Here is a 16,864-nt window from a genome sequence, read left to right as displayed (position 1 = left end):
CCGTGCCGTGCCGTGCCGTGCCGTGCCGTGCCGTGCCGTGCCGTGCCCTGCCCTGCCCTGCCCTGCCCTGCCGCGGAGCGCCGCCTCCTTCAGCACCAAGAACAGCTACAAGTGTGGCTGCGCGTCCGCCCCGCTGTGCCGAGCCGAGCCCCGCCCCGCCGCGCTGAGCCGTTCCGTGCCGTGCCACGCGGTTCCGTGCCGCGCCCGTCCCGCCAGAGCCGCGGTAAGCGCAGGGAGCGCCGTGCCGCTCCCGCCGGAGCCCGAGCGTTCCGAGCCGTGGGCTCCTGGCGCGCACCGCTCCGCCGGCGCGGGGGGCTGGGCCGGGGGCGGGGGCTGAGGTGTTTCCTTGCTTATCTGTGAACGGCTCTGTCGGGCCGGTGCGTGTGTCCACCGCTGCGACTGAGCGGCAAGGCAGCGGAGGGTTGGTATCGTCACGGGGGCTGAGCCACTGACCCCAAAAAGTTACCTTGTGGGTTGGTTTTTTTTTTAGGCGAAGGGATGAGAAGTGAGGAAAGAGTCAGTGGAGCAGGCTCGGCTTGGCTGTTCGCGAGTGTTAAACAGCGCGACTGAAACCGCTCTCCTGGATACCTGTCCCAGACTGAGCTCTCGCATATTAAGCTGACGCTGCTGGGGGAAGCTGTCTGAGACGAGGCTTGTACAGAAATTACCTCATGCTATTCCCGATCGGCACCAAGTATAATTCCAGGGACCTCAACAGTAACATGGATATCACACTCTTTTCGATCAAGGTATTTGTGTATCTGTGTGTGTCGTGTTTAGTTCTTATTTTAAGCAAAGAGGAGAAGGCAAATAATGCGAGTTTGCCTCAGTTAAGATTTTTGGGCTGGGAATCCTGGGCAATTCTCTCCACCTGCTTCGTGGCGCCGGGGGCTTTTATTTTTTTATGTTAATTATTTATAATTTTTATTGTCAATATCCTCCCCCAATCAGATCTAACGAAAGAGATCCCGGACACGGTGCCGTCACAGCAGCGAGCAAAAAGGGAGAATCTCGGAGCTCCCGAGCAGTGAGGTCTCCCCCTGGCCGCCTTAGCCGGGTCTTCTCCCACCCCCGGGGGAGGGGGGCACAGGGGTTCCCCCGCGCTCCCGCCGCCTTGTTCATGTTTCGCTGGGCCGGAGGGAAGAGTGGGCTGCCGCCGCTCCGGGGGCACGGGCCAGCCCTGCCCGCCGCCGCCAAGTTCTCCGGGGCCGGGGTCGGGCGAGGTGCCGGCCGCCCGCCCATACCTTGCCGGGTGGCCTCAGCTTCTTTGGCTCCTCAGGGGAGACCCCCGCGTCCTTGGGGAGGCAAGGGGCAGGAGGATCCCCGCCGGGCTTCGGGGGCTTCTTGCCCCGAGGAAGAAGGCAAGAGGCTGTACGGGCGGGCACAAGGCAAGGGCTTAAATGTCCTCGGCGTGGAGCAGCATCCCCAGCGCTGGTTGCAGGAATGCGAAGTGTTGGCAGGTGAATGTATGACACGGTTAAAAACCCAACCCAAACAAACCAACCAACAGCAACAAAAAACCAGAGAAACGAAAAAAAAAAGCCAAACAAAAAAACCCGTACAGCACAAATCAAGTCATAAAAAATTAATCAGTGACCCAAACTGCATGGAAATCCGGCGTTGGCATTTCGAAGTTTGCAAGCTTCTGACCTCTGGGACCAGGGATTCATTAAAAGAGACTTAGGTTTGCTTCGAGGGGGGAGCAGAAGCGCATTAAAGCTGACCAGTTGATGCAAGGAGAGGAAGAAATCACCGGCGGCTGGAAATAAAAGGCGTCACTTGTTTTTGCATCGCCGCTGACGGAGGTGTAGTCCTCCCGGCCGGCGACCAGGGTTCGGAGGGGACCGGCGGAGCCTGGCTCCAGCCGGGAGATCCTCATGTGCCCGCCGTCCCCCGCCCACGGCCCGCCTGGGCTGCAAGGCCGCGGCGGGAGGCAGCTCAAACCTTCCTACGGCCGCTCGCTGGAAGGAGCGAGGCTGCGAGGAGAGCCGCGACGAGGCTGTGCCGGAATCCCTCCACAGCACACGCCAGCTGGGGTACGGATGAGCCTGGGAAGAGAAGAAAAATAATAAATCGCTCGGCTAAGTAAAGTGGAGAACAATAGGGGGCTCCCTTCAAGGGAGAAGCGCAGCGGTGATGGGCGATGGTCGCGGAGTTGCTCGGGGAGAGCCGGCTCGCCCAGCCCAGGGACGCTCCCCGGGCCCCTCCGCTGGGCGGGGCCGGCCTGGCTGCGGTAACCCTTCCTCGGGCCGGGAAAGGTGCCGAGCACGCGATAAGCCGGGAAAGCACGGAGGAGCCGCGCGGAAAGCCGGTGCGTGGCCGGCTGTTCGCTCCCGGCGGTGTGCGCCGGAGGCAGGCGGAGAGGGGCGGAGGGGCAGAGAGCGGCGTGCGGTGCGGAGCCCTGTGCGGGGTGCGGTGCGGGGTGCGCTGTGCGATGTGCGCGGGGTGCCGGGCGCGGTGCTGTGCGCCGTGCGGTGCCGAGTGCGCGGGGTGCTGTGCAGGGTCCGCGCAGTTCGCTGCGCTGTGCTGTGCGGAGGGCGCGGGCGCGGTTCGCGGGATGCTGCTCGGAGTGCTGTGCAGGGGCGCGCGATGCGCCGGATACAGGCAGCGGGATACGGAGAGCGGGATGCGGAGTGGTGCTCGCCCGGGGGACTTGCCCGGGGGACTCGCCGGCTCGCCGGGGCCGTCGCCGGGATCGGGCGTGGACGCAGTGTGGGATTTTCCCGCAGGGTGCCCCGGGACGATTTCGGCGGGCGGCTGCGTTTGTCGGGGCAGAGCCGTTCTTGCAGGGCACCGGGCTGCACCAGCAGCGCCTGCTCTGAACCCAGCTGTGCAGACTGGGGAGCGAGATTCTAGTGGGAAGAGGGTCAAATGAAAGCAGAAACAACAGAGAAAGCTCTCCTAGGGTGCCTGGGAAAATCTTGATCATCACTTGCTAGACCAGAGGTGGAACCGTTTCTAAAGGAGTTAATAGTGATGGGTTCATTCATCTTTAAGTCCAACCAAGGGCAGATGAAAATATTCAATGTTGTTTCCTTTTTAAAAATTGTAGGCTCCTCTCCGTTCTCACTCCAGCAGAAGGACCTGTGCCAGATTTTCACAGGGTAGCTCGTTGGTAAATGGATATTTGCAGAGTAGGAAGTGAAGGCAGGTGCTCTGGGGTATTTGAAAAGGGGCTGATCAGACTGAGGGGAGACATCAGACTGCATAGGGTTCCTGTAATAGTTCCTGTAAATGAGATGCTGAGAGTGATTTGCCTTGAAGTCCTGATTATTGGGTAAAGGTTAACTCTGTGGCAGGGGCACAGCAAACCATTACAGAAGAGCCAAGGTAGATAAGACTACTTACATCAGTGAAGAATTCTCTTGCAAGTTAGGAGTAGCGATGTCAAGGCCAAAGGTTTTCCAAATTCCCTTTTGTTGTCAGCAAAACCCATTAATCTTCTATATGTGTCGGGCTACTGTATGCAGGTGGCAACTCTACCTGTTCTGTGTGGAAATTTAGCTATTTGCTTATTGTGGAATGCTGTACAGGAGAAAGAAGCAACTTCTGTGAACATTGAGTAATGTTAGTAAAATAATTCTTTCATTGTTCAGAGGTGTCAGTAGTAAAACATCAAAATAATCACATTTGTTCTTTTTTTTTTCCTTCTCAGAACTTACTAACGGAAATTGCCATTATTTTGTTTTCATTCAGTAAAACCAGATCAGTTTTGTATTGACTGGACAATCTGATTTTTTGTGAATGGGTTTTCACTCTAGAACTTCTCCTATCCTAATTCACAGAATATTTGTTTTATTTTATTTTAGTGCAGTTCTAACCATGCTTTAAATGCAATGACAAATTAGTTTTTTGACTCAAACAAAATTTAAAGTATTTTTTTCTGAGATATTTTCCCCCTCACTTGATAGCTTATTTTACTTTACCCTTACTCCCTCAGTAAAGGGTTCATGTCTGTGTGCGTAGCAATGTCAGCTGTAAAATGTCCATCCTGCTTATGCTGCAGAGAGTACTCCTCGCTCCTGCGGCTGTCTGTAATTGTGAGATTTTTTAAAACTGTATTTCCTGATGAACATATTGAATCCTTCTACATGTTTTCAGTGAAGACTTCAGTGCCAGCTGAAGACGGCTCTTTCAGGAACCTCGTTAACAAAATAGAAACATTTCCTATATTTACTTAAGTATTTATCTGTCACTCAACTCATTATTTAGACCATTTCATTAACATAAAGAGGTTCCATAACGAGCTTGTCTCTTAGTGCAATGAGTGTGCGGTTGGAGTAATGACTGGTCTGGGTTCATTCTGATGCATTGGTTCTGGCAGTGTGGTGCAAAAAAATATGCAACCTTGAGTACCAAATATCTGATAAAGCTGAATGATTTTATGAAGGAAGTAATTTCAGAACCAGACACTACATGCAGAAGTTTCCATCTCCCCTGTCTTGCAGTACCCCGCCTCCTTAGGTTTAAAAATAAATATATATTCTAGCAGAACAAGTGGAGGTTTGTGCTGAAATACTGACTTTAAAAATAGCAATATGTTCTGATAATGCCAGATATTTTTAATGAAATAAACCCAAGAGAAGCATGTATTACAAGGTGACTGGAAGAGAGGCTTTGTGGTGCACTTACTCCCGGGCTGTGCTGGGGAAATATATAAATTTTCTTCTCTGAACTCAAGTTGCTAGTGAACACCAACTACTACAGTGGGGAGCATGGTAAATCAAGAATATATTTGCATTAATTCAAACTTTTATGGTCAATTGGAAAAGGACAGCATTTTACTTCAAATGAAATCTCTGCACATGAGAAAAGTTCATTCAGGCTTTATAGCCCAGAGGCCTATGCTTTTTTCACTAAAATTCATTGATAAAAATGGAATTAATTTAGATCATATGCTTCCTGCTTAGCTACACAGACTTGCAATGTTCTGTAAAAGGTAATATTAATCAATATATAAAAAGCAGTATGCCATGAATAAGTTAGGCAGTATAATAGAAGCTTTTATTTCTTAGGTAACATTAAGAAAAGACTAAAAGGTCTTAAATTTTTAAAAAGAACACTTTAAAATTTTATTTCTGTTTTACAGACAAGCACTGGACACTTGATGTAAGAAACATACTTCTTCAGGAATCCATGCAAGCTGAGGCAAAGCAATTAATGCTTATGAGGACTATAATGTTGAAAAATGCTAATTGCCAATTCATTTGATTTTCAGTCAGTTCCAGATAAAGTATTAGACTGGCGCTTGGGCTCACTGTAACTTCTCTATTGTTAGAATTTGGGTTGCAATAGTTGAATTCATCACTATTTGTTTGCACTAAGACTGACACTTGCTTTAATTTCTGGGCATTCTTTGGCTGTAAGGAGTTAACCTGTGGCTAAAAAAGAGAAAAAGCAGCATTTCTTTCCTTTGGGAATATTTTCCCTTTTTCAGTGGCGCTTTCTTGTTCTCCATATAGTGTTAAATAAGAGTAGTCTTATCTTTTATTCCCTTAGTGAATTGCTCCTTGTCTGGTTTGTGCAGACATACATGGACTAATGAGTTCATTGTGGAAACATGAAGCAAATTGCCTCCATGCCTACTTTAGGTATACTCTTTACTATTTTGAACCCATAACTGGCTTTTTCTAATAAGGCAGTCAAAACAACAGATAATTGTGGCTAGTTAGTAGTTCAATCTTTTCTCTATAGCGTGGACCATATGAGAAACATCCCATGGGCCTGGATCAAATCACACTGTAGTGTGAGTCAAGTTGTTCAGTTTGTGAATGACTCTGAGTTTGGCTCACAGAGCTGAAGCCTAGGCAGCTTCGTAACCTGTGTGCCCAAAAAGAGCCAAGGGAGAACGATGGGATTATCACATAAAACAGCATAGACTTTGTTTCATTTTTATTGAACCCTGGGCCAAATTCAAGCAAAACTAAATGTCAAGAAGCATGGAAAGTCCTGTGTGCTGCTCTCAGTTGCAGTGATTTTATTCATATCCATTAAATCTTTCATTTTCAACTGGTTCTATTACCAAATCAGAGTGACACACTTTCACACTCAATAAAAGACTTTCCATTGTGAATCCTTTTCTCAGGTCTTCAAATAGCCATAATTTGAAGACTCCAACATCTTTGAGCTTAGTGTTATCATTTAGGGAAAACGTAACAAAATTAATGTAAGGAGAGGATTATCAATTTAAAGCATTATCAAAGTGAATTTTGAGTTTTGTTACCACATGATATATAAAAGTTTTGTGGTTTTGTCTGTGGTTGTCTTCCAGTGTGACCATATTTTTGGTAGGAACCAGTCAGATCACTAAGGACAAAGTAGATATTTACAGATGAGCCTGATGCCTGGATTTTATGTATAGGGAATGACATAGACACTTTTTCAGTGTGATCAATTTCATAGTAAATAAAAATTTTTTAAAGAAAAGGATCAGGTGAATTGTAGCTTAGGATGTCCACTGCTCTCCATAGCCTCTAACAGATGTATTGAGAGACTGGTTCAGATGCAATTGCCCAGAGTGTGCCAATCTAGTATCAGGTAAAATTACTTTTCCCTTTCTTCTCCTCAGAAGTTTAAAAATTTATTCAAGCATGTATAATTTTGTTAAGAATTGAAATAAATGAATGCCTTCACTTGAGAATTAAAGTGTGGGAAATTTGGAGATATTTATAACAGTCAGTCAGGTGTTTAAATATGTAGGCTGAAATCCTCATCTCGTTAAAATCAGTGGGATCTCTCCAAATGTAAGTGCAGGCACAACATTGTTCCTATTTAATGTGGTCCAAATGCAGGCAGAAAATAGAGACCTTGTTAATGTTAAACCTCAGCTCAAGTCAAATGTTGGAAAGGGAATGTTGGATGTTCAGCTGGTTTCCCAACATAATATGTTGTGCTCTTTTTGCTTGAGAAATCAGCTACCTTTTCATAAAAATAATTTAGTGTTAGACATTATCTTGAAGGAGATTTAGATAAATAGTTAGCCCCCCCCAAAGTGAATTCCATTGGAGAAATAATCAGTTTAACATTCAAATGAATTGAATTGTACTTGTACTGCATTGGCTGAAGTACTTAAATTCAGGCGCCCTGATTACTCCATTGTCATAAATGAGACCTCTCCTGGAGTGAGAGTGTAAGTGGTTATTGCACTTCTGTAGGCTGGAGCAGAATAATACAGTTGAACAGAATAATGCAGCAAAACAGAAAATACAATGTGTTATGGATCAGGTCTGTTTCTGGGTGTCACGCAACGCGAAGGTAGATATGAATAACTGTTCAGAATTTGAATACCAAGCTAAGTTTAGTTCCCCTGATTCGGCTGTTGCTCTGCTGGCATCATCAATTTCCTGGCTCCTAGTACAGTGCAGCCAGGTGTTCAAATTCACTGAAGGCCAAGATTTGCTCACTTAAAGAACATTGAAAGTAAAACCTAGGTGATGTAACTGCTATTCAAAAGTAAATACACTGTGTGACAGGTATAAAACTGCTGAAGTAAATGGTATTTCTCACTGTTTTTTAAAAATTATTTTTTATTTTTTTTCCAGAAGTACCTCAGCTGTAGGGCAAAATACAAGGACATAAGCTACTGACCTTTTATCATCAGGACCAGACATACTACCTTACTCCTCACCATCAGTTAAGAGCAATTGAAAAACCGCCTCAGAAAAGCTGGTCAACCCATTCCATCAGTGGACATCTTTTGTAAAACACATTTTATGTACTTCTGCTGAGATCCTTTTTTCTACCTACCTACCACATGGTTCTATATTACTTATTGGGCACTGATGGTAGCCTCCAGAAAGTGCAGCTTCAAATGGTCAGCCTCATCCTTTAGCAAGAAGAAAACCTGGATACTGGATAGCAACAACGTCTTCAGAGAAAATGGTATACGAAGGGAAACGATTGGTTTCCTGCCATTGTTTCTTCCTGTTAACAGCCAAATTCTACTGGATACTCACTCTGATGCAAAGAACTCATGGCCAGGAATATGCCCACTCCATTCGACTGGATGGGGACATCATCTTGGGAGGACTGTTCCCTGTTCACGCAAAAGGGGATAGAGGGGTGCCTTGTGGGGAGCTCAAGAAGGAGAAGGGGATCCACAGACTAGAGGCAATGCTGTATGCAGTTGATCAGATTAATAAAGACCCTGATCTTCTTGCCAATATCACCTTAGGTGTCCGTATCCTTGATACGTGTTCCAGGGACACTTATGCATTGGAGCAATCCTTAACATTTGTGCAAGCATTGATAGAAAAAGATGGTTCAGACGTGAAGTGTGCAAACGGTGACCCACCTATTTTCACTAAGCCAGACAAGATATCAGGTGTGATAGGTGCTGCAGCAAGTTCTGTGTCCATTATGGTTGCAAATATATTAAGACTCTTTAAGGTAAGTAACATTTTCTATCTTTCTTTTAAATTTAAAGAAGAATGAAATAAGTGAAGTAGTTGTGTTGTGATACCTTCAAAAAAGAAAGGACACTTTCCACATTCAAAATCTGAAATGGCTGGTTTGCCCTTTCAAAGCAAAGGGGAAAAAAACACCTCAAAGCAGTGTTTTCAGACCCAATTTTAAGGTGCCAAGTGCTTCTCTTAAAGTTCTGAGCAATCTGTGCACATTTTAACTCTTTAGGGATTTGTATCCTTACTTTATATTACTCAAATTTGGTCCATGTTGAACATTTATGCTCATCAAGACTGGGTTGGGATTGATTTCCCAAATTTCCAGGAGAATGAAATATAAGATTTTAACACAAATACATTTGTTGGAGGACCAGATAATTTCCTTACATAGAAAGATATGCCAGTAATAATCTAGTGCTACTGATGTGCATGTCTAGCCAAATGAAATGTGCTGTAGTATCTTTGATTTCCTTGGAATTTTAACCTCCTCCACATTTTCTACAAGGTGATATTTTTTCCAGACTTTGTTATCACTTTGTGAGAGCTTATTTTTAGGCAACAGTTCTACTGGCATTTGCTTTCAAATACTTTATGAAGCTCAGACATTCTAGATAATGGAAAAGTAAACCTGCCACTTTTAAATTTGCTAAGTTAGATGGGAAGATGAACACATTCGAATCAATCAACTTGGATGGAAGAGATCAGGCAGCAGGTGTTTAACTTTTAATCCTATGCAATGGCAAACAGATATGGTAAGTTGAGCACATTTTTCTATGGAACATGGAACAACTGTAACTTATGTCTGAATCTATTACTGCCCTACCACCCACTGTTCTTCTCATCCATTAATCTCGCCTTATTTCATACAACTTTACAATCACCAAAACTCACTTAAAGACCACTTCTTTGACTTTGGTGCAGAAGATTCTGGTAATGTTTAATATTGCTGTCATGTATTTTGAAAAGTGTTGCATTTGTTTTCTAATGGTTGTAACTGAGATTGATCAGTAGCAAAGAAAGATTGACTTCTTCTTACGGTTTCTCGGCAAAGTGTATTTCAGTCATTTGAATAGAGATTTTAGTCCTTCCCTTTGGTTCTTCCTTGAAGGAAATAATGATGGATTTACAGTTCAGTGGAGGAACAAAGTGACTGCTGGATTGTTTCAGGTATTCCTTTCAGTCTTGAAACTGATGCTCAGCTGCAGTTACTGCACAGGTTTGAGAGTCGTGGACTAGTTCTAGCCATATGTTTTACTTGTGAAAATCAAGTACACAAAACTGAGCTAGGACTTAAAAAATGTTCTGTATGGAGAGCACCTCTGGAGCTGTGCCTGGTGGGGAGGCTTATCTATCCTGGGAACCATCATGCATGTTGTGGAAGGTGTCTTTTGTTTAGTTCACGTCCCTTTTTGAAGTTGTGCTATCCTATTAAATAATGCATATTTCTGAAATAATGATAGATGGAATGGTCACTTTAATACGCATTATAATGCAGGGCCACGTAGACTACGACTTACACCCGGTTTTGAGTTGAATACGGTTCTATAGACTGATTTAAGAAACTAAGCCTAGTAAGACATGCATTAACTGTGAATTAAGAGCAGCAAGAAGGAAAGAGGCCTATGAATTGTCTAAGATAGCAGCAATTTGTCTTCTGAAACCTTGACAGCTACCTCCTGATTTACATTATGCAATAAGATTGCAAATAACATTCTACTGCAGTCTTAATCAATAGAGGGTCACGTGATATCCCCTCTGGGGAAAGATCTTATTTACCCATTTAATTGATGTAACACAGCTGCTGGCAGAAGGAGGAGACATCTCTTTTAGTTTTAAATATAGATCCTGTACAAATATTCTTAATAATGTAAAAAAAAAGATAAATTATGACCTTTAATGCCTAATGGTGGACCAACGTGTGAAATCTGTTTATACACCTTCCTCTCAGAAGTGAATCTCTTTATGAGTAAAGTCTTCTGGATAAGGCTCTGCATTAGAAGCACTGTAGAAACCACTCACACTGGTTATAGTCAAGAGTATTAGGAAATTAAGGGTCATTTTCCAGAAAGTTACATGTATAACCCCATTTGGATTGTACTCAGACCAAAGACATAGGCTGAAATTCTCAGCTGATGAATTCCCACAGCTCTGTAGTTGAGGACCTGGGCCTTGGCCTGTGCTCACAGAGGCTCCAGGCATGAAATTGTGTTTACTGTATCTTGATGTATGTCAAGGTGGGACACGCAGCCGGGGTAAATGCCTGTACTTTCATTGAAGTCAGCAATCACCGTCATGCAAATGCCCGTTTCCATTTTATCCAGGATGAGTGTGATTCATCCATGTTTCTGTTTAACAGTACTATTTAGAAAGTTGAACCTATAATTTGAAGTTCAGTACTGCTTTAATACCTACTCTGAAGTTCCGAAATGTCAGGACTACATATTTTTGAGAATATTATTATCCAGCGAAATTTTAATTTGTAATGAAATTGTGAGAAGTGTATTGTATCTCTCAATGTGAATACACAAAGATAACCTAAGAAATACTACTCTCAGCAGCTTGGATTTTTATGCTGCTATTTTTCTTTTTCTTGCAATTTTTTTCTTTCTTTTATTGATTTTACAACAGAAAACATACAGGTCAATAGTCCTATCTGATGATCTGGTGGATAGAATAAACCTTGATTGATAGTCAAGGTAATCTTTTATCTAAGTGTTTTCATGAGAAGAGGGGAGGGAGGCCACCACAGAAAATGACCTCTATCTATAGACTTTCTCCTGATCAAATGGCTTGCCTTGAATTCTTCTCTCTCCCTTCTCCTTCTGTGAATTTTGAGGTGCATTGCTGCTTAGGAGGTGATTTTCCATAGGACTTACCCTTCGTAGGTCCAAAACATTAAGGTACAAATTTGGACAGACTAAATTTCACTCATTGATGGTTTTAGACTTTTCAGAGGCACTTTACACACAGGAAACACTGGAGCATGGAATTAATTGTGTGAAAGTGAACCTGTTATTCCTTGATTATCATACAGTTGTTGTTTTTTGCCACAATTTTAAGCTGTTTTTAGCAGGGAGCATCAGGAATGGGCTGCTTCACAAAGGACACAGAGACAAGGGACCACGGATTGGTAGGATCTATTGAGGAGCTGGCTGTCTCGGTTAAGCAGCTCTCACTATCACAGAGGCAACCTTTCTATTGACTCAATCTGTCAAGATATTACTTACATCCTTCCTTATATTTGTTTTTCAGAAATTCTGTTTTCCTGTAGGGTGCTTAGGCATGACTAGATGGGAACTTTTATCTGCTTTGTGTGACACTTATAAGCATCTGGATTGTTTCCCAGGCCCCCCAAACTTGGCCTGAAGGAAACAAGAGACTATGTAACCTAGCTCACTTCATGTACTATGTTCCCTGTATTCAAAGCTTCTACTTGTTTAATGTCTGAATAACTTATGTCAGTGGTTAAAATCTGCTGGAAAAAGAGAGGCATTTGTTTATGCTAGTGTCCTCACATCTAAACACCACATACTATTTCTGAACTCCTCGGTGCACTCCATCTGTCACCTTCACACATCATCTAGCCAGTGTCACACTAGGAGCAGCCTAGGGATGATGGTTTGCATGCAAATTGAGATGGGCGGACAGTATGCCTGGTGAATTGTGATCTCAAGCTTTTATGTATGTATTTATGTACATGTGTATAAGGCCAAATATTCATCAACAGCTTTGATCCTTTCCTTGCCTTGCTTTGCCTCGCCTGGCCTTTCCTTGCCTTACCTTCTGTTTTCACCAGTTTCCCAAGGCTGAATTACTTATTGCCTCTTTTTGGTCAAATTCCCTTTTTGTGGCAGAGCTGTAATCCACTTTAATAGCTGCTGTCTGAAGGGACTAATATTCACTTCATGTGCATTTGCCTTATACATTTCATACACGTTTACCTCTTCAGAAGTACAAGTACAAATGGTATTATGAAGTAACACTTTCAACTTTATGGCAACCATCCAAAATACAAGGGATAGTTTCTTTCAGTAAATCTAGAAGTGAATATATTAGTTTCAGCAGCATTTTGCTTATTCGCTTTGTTTCATTGCCTCATTTTGGATTTTAGTGTATATCTTTGCCTGGTATCTTTGCATATTTACTAGAGCTATACCTGTATGATACTATTTTTATGCTCAGTTGCAGGTCTTTTTATGTTTGGCTGCCATGTGACACTTTTGCTGCCTTGTGTTCTTGACCTGCACAGAGCAGCAGACAGGCCTCCCAGAAATGAGGGCATTACCATAGTACAGAGGCTAAACTCACTGAACTTCATAAATGCTGGGCTTTGAATTTAAGTTGTGGCAATGGAGTGCATCTCATGAAAGGAATATGATGTAAATAAAATGTAATAACATGTTACCACCTAATTTCAGAGACCACAAACATGCTTTTGTGAGGCAACCTGAGGCATACACAGATCCCGATCTAGACTCTATATCTACAGAAATATTTGCACCTCATGAGCTTTGCAGACTTCAAAGGCTCTAGGAAGATGCAGGAGTCAGTCTGTTCCATGTGTGACTGCAGGGCCTTTCCATAATGGAAAAGCTGTATTATATACTTTAAAGAAGTAAAGATGAGGCTCAAGAATTTCACCCAACATATTGGTACTCATTAATAAAAAAGTGTGCTGCAATGATTGAAATTTATCAATTTTCCATTCACTGTGTCCTGCTACATGTGTCAATATTTTCCACTGCATACCATTTGAAATTTGTAATAGGAAGATTTTTTTCCTGGTGGTTAAAACATATGGGGAAAATTTTGTGTGAAGTGTGAAGAAAAAATTGTTGTAAGTAGAGAGAAGATGACTGAAACATTTTGAAATAGGTCTTAAGATGAACATATTTTTATTTTGTTCTAGATAATTGAACTTTCTGAATAATTTTTAATTATAAAAGGAACCCATATGTGCCATTTAATTTTACAGTGCTTTTTTGTAGCTTAGTACATACATATATCTGTTCAGTGCCTGAGCATCTTCTCTTGTTATTGGCTGGAAAATACCTTTATTAGAATTTTTTTTTCATAATTGAACTTCTTTTACATAGAAGAAATATTCATATCTCTTTGCTCCGCAACATCTTTATATTTCCATGGCAGTAGACACTTGATTATGCAAAGTCCCTCTTTTAACTCAACCATGATTCTTCTGTCAGTACCAGGTTAAATGTGTGTGGTTGAGAGAGGCAAGTACCAGGTCAACACCAAGATAAAATTATAGGTACAAGAGGTACTTTGCTAGCATCAGTAATGAAACAGTTGCCAATTTTTTTAGTTGCAGCCAGAGGAAATAATAGGTTTTCAGATTCTGTGAAAACTGCTAGCACTTATTAACATCAAATTTGATTTGTGCTAAGCTGCTTGAGGCAAGAGAGTACAAAACCAACTTGATGCATTCATTTATTATTTTACAGTATATTAGTTCCTTAAATATTCCCCTAAAACTTTAAGAATTTTGGTTTCTCACAGTCCTAGATGGAACCTGTGGTTAGAACAAGAGGGTAATCTGTTTTTCTGTGTTATTTTCTTTTGTTTGTCATTGGTTTGCTACAAGGCTTGAAAAGCACCTTCTGACCTTTTTGTGCTTCTCTTTTGTCATTTTGATTTGCTTGTGTTTAAGCATTTCACAGGAACAATCAGAAGCTTGGTTATCATTAATTAAATGTTTGAGATGTCTCCCCTGCTTTTGTAGGCATGTTGAAGCTGTCTTAAATGTTGAGGGTGTTACGTCATTCCATAAGTACAATACATGAGCACCTTACAAAGAGATTGTAGCTGTTAAAGACCAACAATCTGATTTTCTTTTTACTTCCCTGAGGGCAGGAAATAGATATCTATATATATATCTACACTATCATTTCCCTCCCCTGAAGGAAACTGCATATGCAGAGAAAATTATTTCACCCTTTCATGGCTGAGGCCAGCTGATACAGGCAATCCATGCCCATATCCCATACTCCTTTATTTCCCCAAATCATGGGGCTGCATGCAAATTACCAGGAGGGAATGATTCCTGACCCATGATGACTTCTGAAGCCTGTCAGAAAATTGGGAGACTTGGCTGGCACAGGTCATGGCCAAGTTATGGACTGTCCTGACAGTCTGACAGTGGAGGCAGCAGAGCTGTTGCTGAGAGATGTGCTCTGAAATAATGTGATTTACCAGCATAGGCATTGCTGCTGATTTCTCAGGACAGAGCTCCTCTGCTCCTACATCACACTGAAGGGAAGCCAAGACACTGCAAGGATCATTGACGCTTTTTCAGTGCTGTACTACAGCAATATTAGTTTTATTAGCTGCAATGAGAACTAAATTAAGACGACTTTTTCCCCCTGGTGTTTAATTGTTTCAGTACAGTAGCAGTTGGGCAATATGAGTAGTCCTGCATTCTGACTGTCATCAGAAACCAGGTGCTATTGTGTTCAGCCAAGTGGTAGATTTTGTGTGTTTGCTTATTTCCATTCTCATTATTTTCCCTAAAGCATATTGTGCTTTTAGGATTAAACTGGTTTAGAGTGCTTAAATGTATATCCTTGTGCTTCCTAGCATTTATCAGAGAAAAGTAGTCATCAGAACAAAAGTCTAACTGGAGGACACTAGTTCCACAGGAATGAATTAAATAGCCAAGAGCAAAACACTCCTCTGGGCTGGAATCTATATGTACTCCCAGCAAGGTATTATGTCCCCTATCACTCTGACAGGAAAATAAAGCATTTAAGTAAGGCCTTAAATTCAGAGGCTGTTGACCCTTGGCTGTCTGTGTCCTCAACAGAAAGAATAAAATGCTTTCAGAAGGGAACTGGATCAGATCTATGAGTATGGATGCATCTTTCTTGTTTACGGAAAGATTATGGGTTGTTACATGCTTGGACTTGCATCAGATAGAACCTCTTCTCTTTGGAAGGCTTTGGAAACCTTTGATGGAAGTGATAGGAGATTTTATAAGAAGATTTCAAACACCTGCAAGGGTGGTGCCAGTTTCTTAAATTCTTCCTCACTTTCCTTTGGAAGGAATTTTACTCATCTCCTTTTCTCTTTCTTTTCCCGCATGCTTTATTTCTTTCTCTAGTTGTCTTAAGAAAAGCTACTTTTTGACCATGGTTGCCAGAATTTTTCAAGTGGCTATTTCATTCCATAGTCTTCAAAGAAATTTTTTTTCAGTCATGCTGAATAAGCAAGACTCTGACCGAGTCACAGTTTCTGCAGGTTGTGAGGATGAGTGGATCAGCAGGAGGAAGAGCTGGAAATTAGGAAACTTGTGACAGGGATCTATCTATGGGAATAACAGGAAAAAAGGGAAATGCTTGTTGAAAGATTGAATTCTAAATGGACAAGGGTCTCTATTTTTTTTTTACCTCCCTGTAGGATTTCTTATCTGGCACTTCAGGTAGATACTGGGCTCTAACTCTTTCTGAAATAAACTATTTCTGATAGCAATGTTGAGATATTCCATGGTATTGTGAGATCTCTCTTCCTATTGTATTTCTTTTACAGCTTGAGACTGTGGGACAGGAGCAAAAGTGATTTCTCTGAGGTGAAATAATTAGTCTTTTGAGTTTTGGCTTATGTTTTTTCACTAAAGGTGCCTCCAGCATTTAGTTATGTAGCAGCGGTTTTTGTAGAGGCAGAATCAGAATCTATTCCTTCTTCACTGGTGCATTTTGCACACAGCTCTTCTATAAATAGAAAAGTAGCAAAAGTATGATAGCCCATTTTAGGTATCATTCTCTGAAAAGTACCTAACAATCTCCATAAGATTTTTACTTTGAGTGTGGCTCTGTTATGTTTAAAATGCCATCACAGTAGTCTTCCGGGCAGGGCACAATTTCATTAAGCAGCTCCATCGCATTACAGGAACACTGATCCCCTAAAGTGATGGTTACTCTCATTCAGATAAATTTTCTTTGTTTTTTGCTTGCAAAGTGCTGTGAAATAGTAAGGTCTTAGTGAAAACTTATAACCACAGTTCTACTTAGGTGATTTGTTAGAGAAACTATGGATCCTGCAATGGCTCTCTAGGCCTGACACTTCGGAAACAAAGCCCGAGAAATGAACTGAAAGAAGGGCTGGGTTTCTTGCCATTCCAATTTCTTCTCTGGGTGCCATAAGTATGCTTTGGTTTTATCAGTAATGCTGAAACACAAAAAGTGTCCTAGAAGAGCTGACTTCCTTGAGGGCTGTCATCTAGACAAGAGCTTGCCAGTCTGGAAGATGTGCTGTGTGAATGTAGGTGAGGTTGCAGGAGGTCTCCAGACTGACCTCCTTATTTGGATCATATGTGAGTGGACTGTTAAATAAATTGGAGCGTGTTGAAATTCAGTGCTATATAAGACAATACCTACTGGCTAATAATAGAGAGGAGAGAATATATAGCACATATATGTGTGCTTTGTAAAGGATGTTTGCTATGTTAT

At 42.3% G+C, this 16,864-nt stretch overlaps 2 protein-coding genes across 7 annotated transcripts in view; one reads left to right on the top strand and one right to left on the bottom strand.

Moving 5' to 3' along the window:
• The first annotated feature begins 126 nt into the window (after positions 1 to 126).
• Positions 127 to 16,864, top strand: part of GRM8 (glutamate metabotropic receptor 8) — a 323,953-nt gene continuing 307,215 nt past the window's right edge. For 2 of the 6 annotated variants that reach the window (XM_042018190.1, XM_042018194.1), the window contains exons 1-2: positions 343 to 749; positions 7,542 to 8,388. In XM_042018190.1, coding sequence (XP_041874124.1) covers positions 7,879 to 8,388 — 510 coding nt within the window. In that variant the 5' untranslated portion in view covers positions 343 to 749; positions 7,542 to 7,878. Of the gene's footprint in view, positions 224 to 334; positions 750 to 1,947; positions 2,037 to 2,218; positions 2,312 to 7,541; positions 8,389 to 16,864 lie in introns of those variants that run through there. The other 4 variants (XM_042018191.1, XM_042018196.1, XM_042018193.1 and 1 more) reach the window with 4 other exon arrangements.
• Positions 2,115 to 5,580, bottom strand: LOC121659478 (translation initiation factor IF-2-like). The gene is made up of 2 exons (XM_042017573.1): positions 5,575 to 5,580; positions 2,115 to 2,852 (listed from the first exon to the last, which is right to left on the bottom strand). The coding sequence occupies exons 1-2, from the start codon at positions 5,578 to 5,580 to the stop codon at positions 2,115 to 2,117; spliced, it is 744 nt and encodes a 247-aa protein (XP_041873507.1).

Source organism: Corvus kubaryi, unplaced genomic scaffold, assembly GCF_017639235.1.
Source record: "Corvus kubaryi isolate FWS band 111438036 unplaced genomic scaffold, C.kubaryi_AGA036_p1.0 137, whole genome shotgun sequence".
NCBI lineage: Eukaryota > Metazoa > Chordata > Aves > Passeriformes > Corvidae > Corvus > Corvus kubaryi.
Note: the sequence above shows the minus strand (reverse complement) of the source record. Positions and strands in the feature narration are given on the sequence as shown.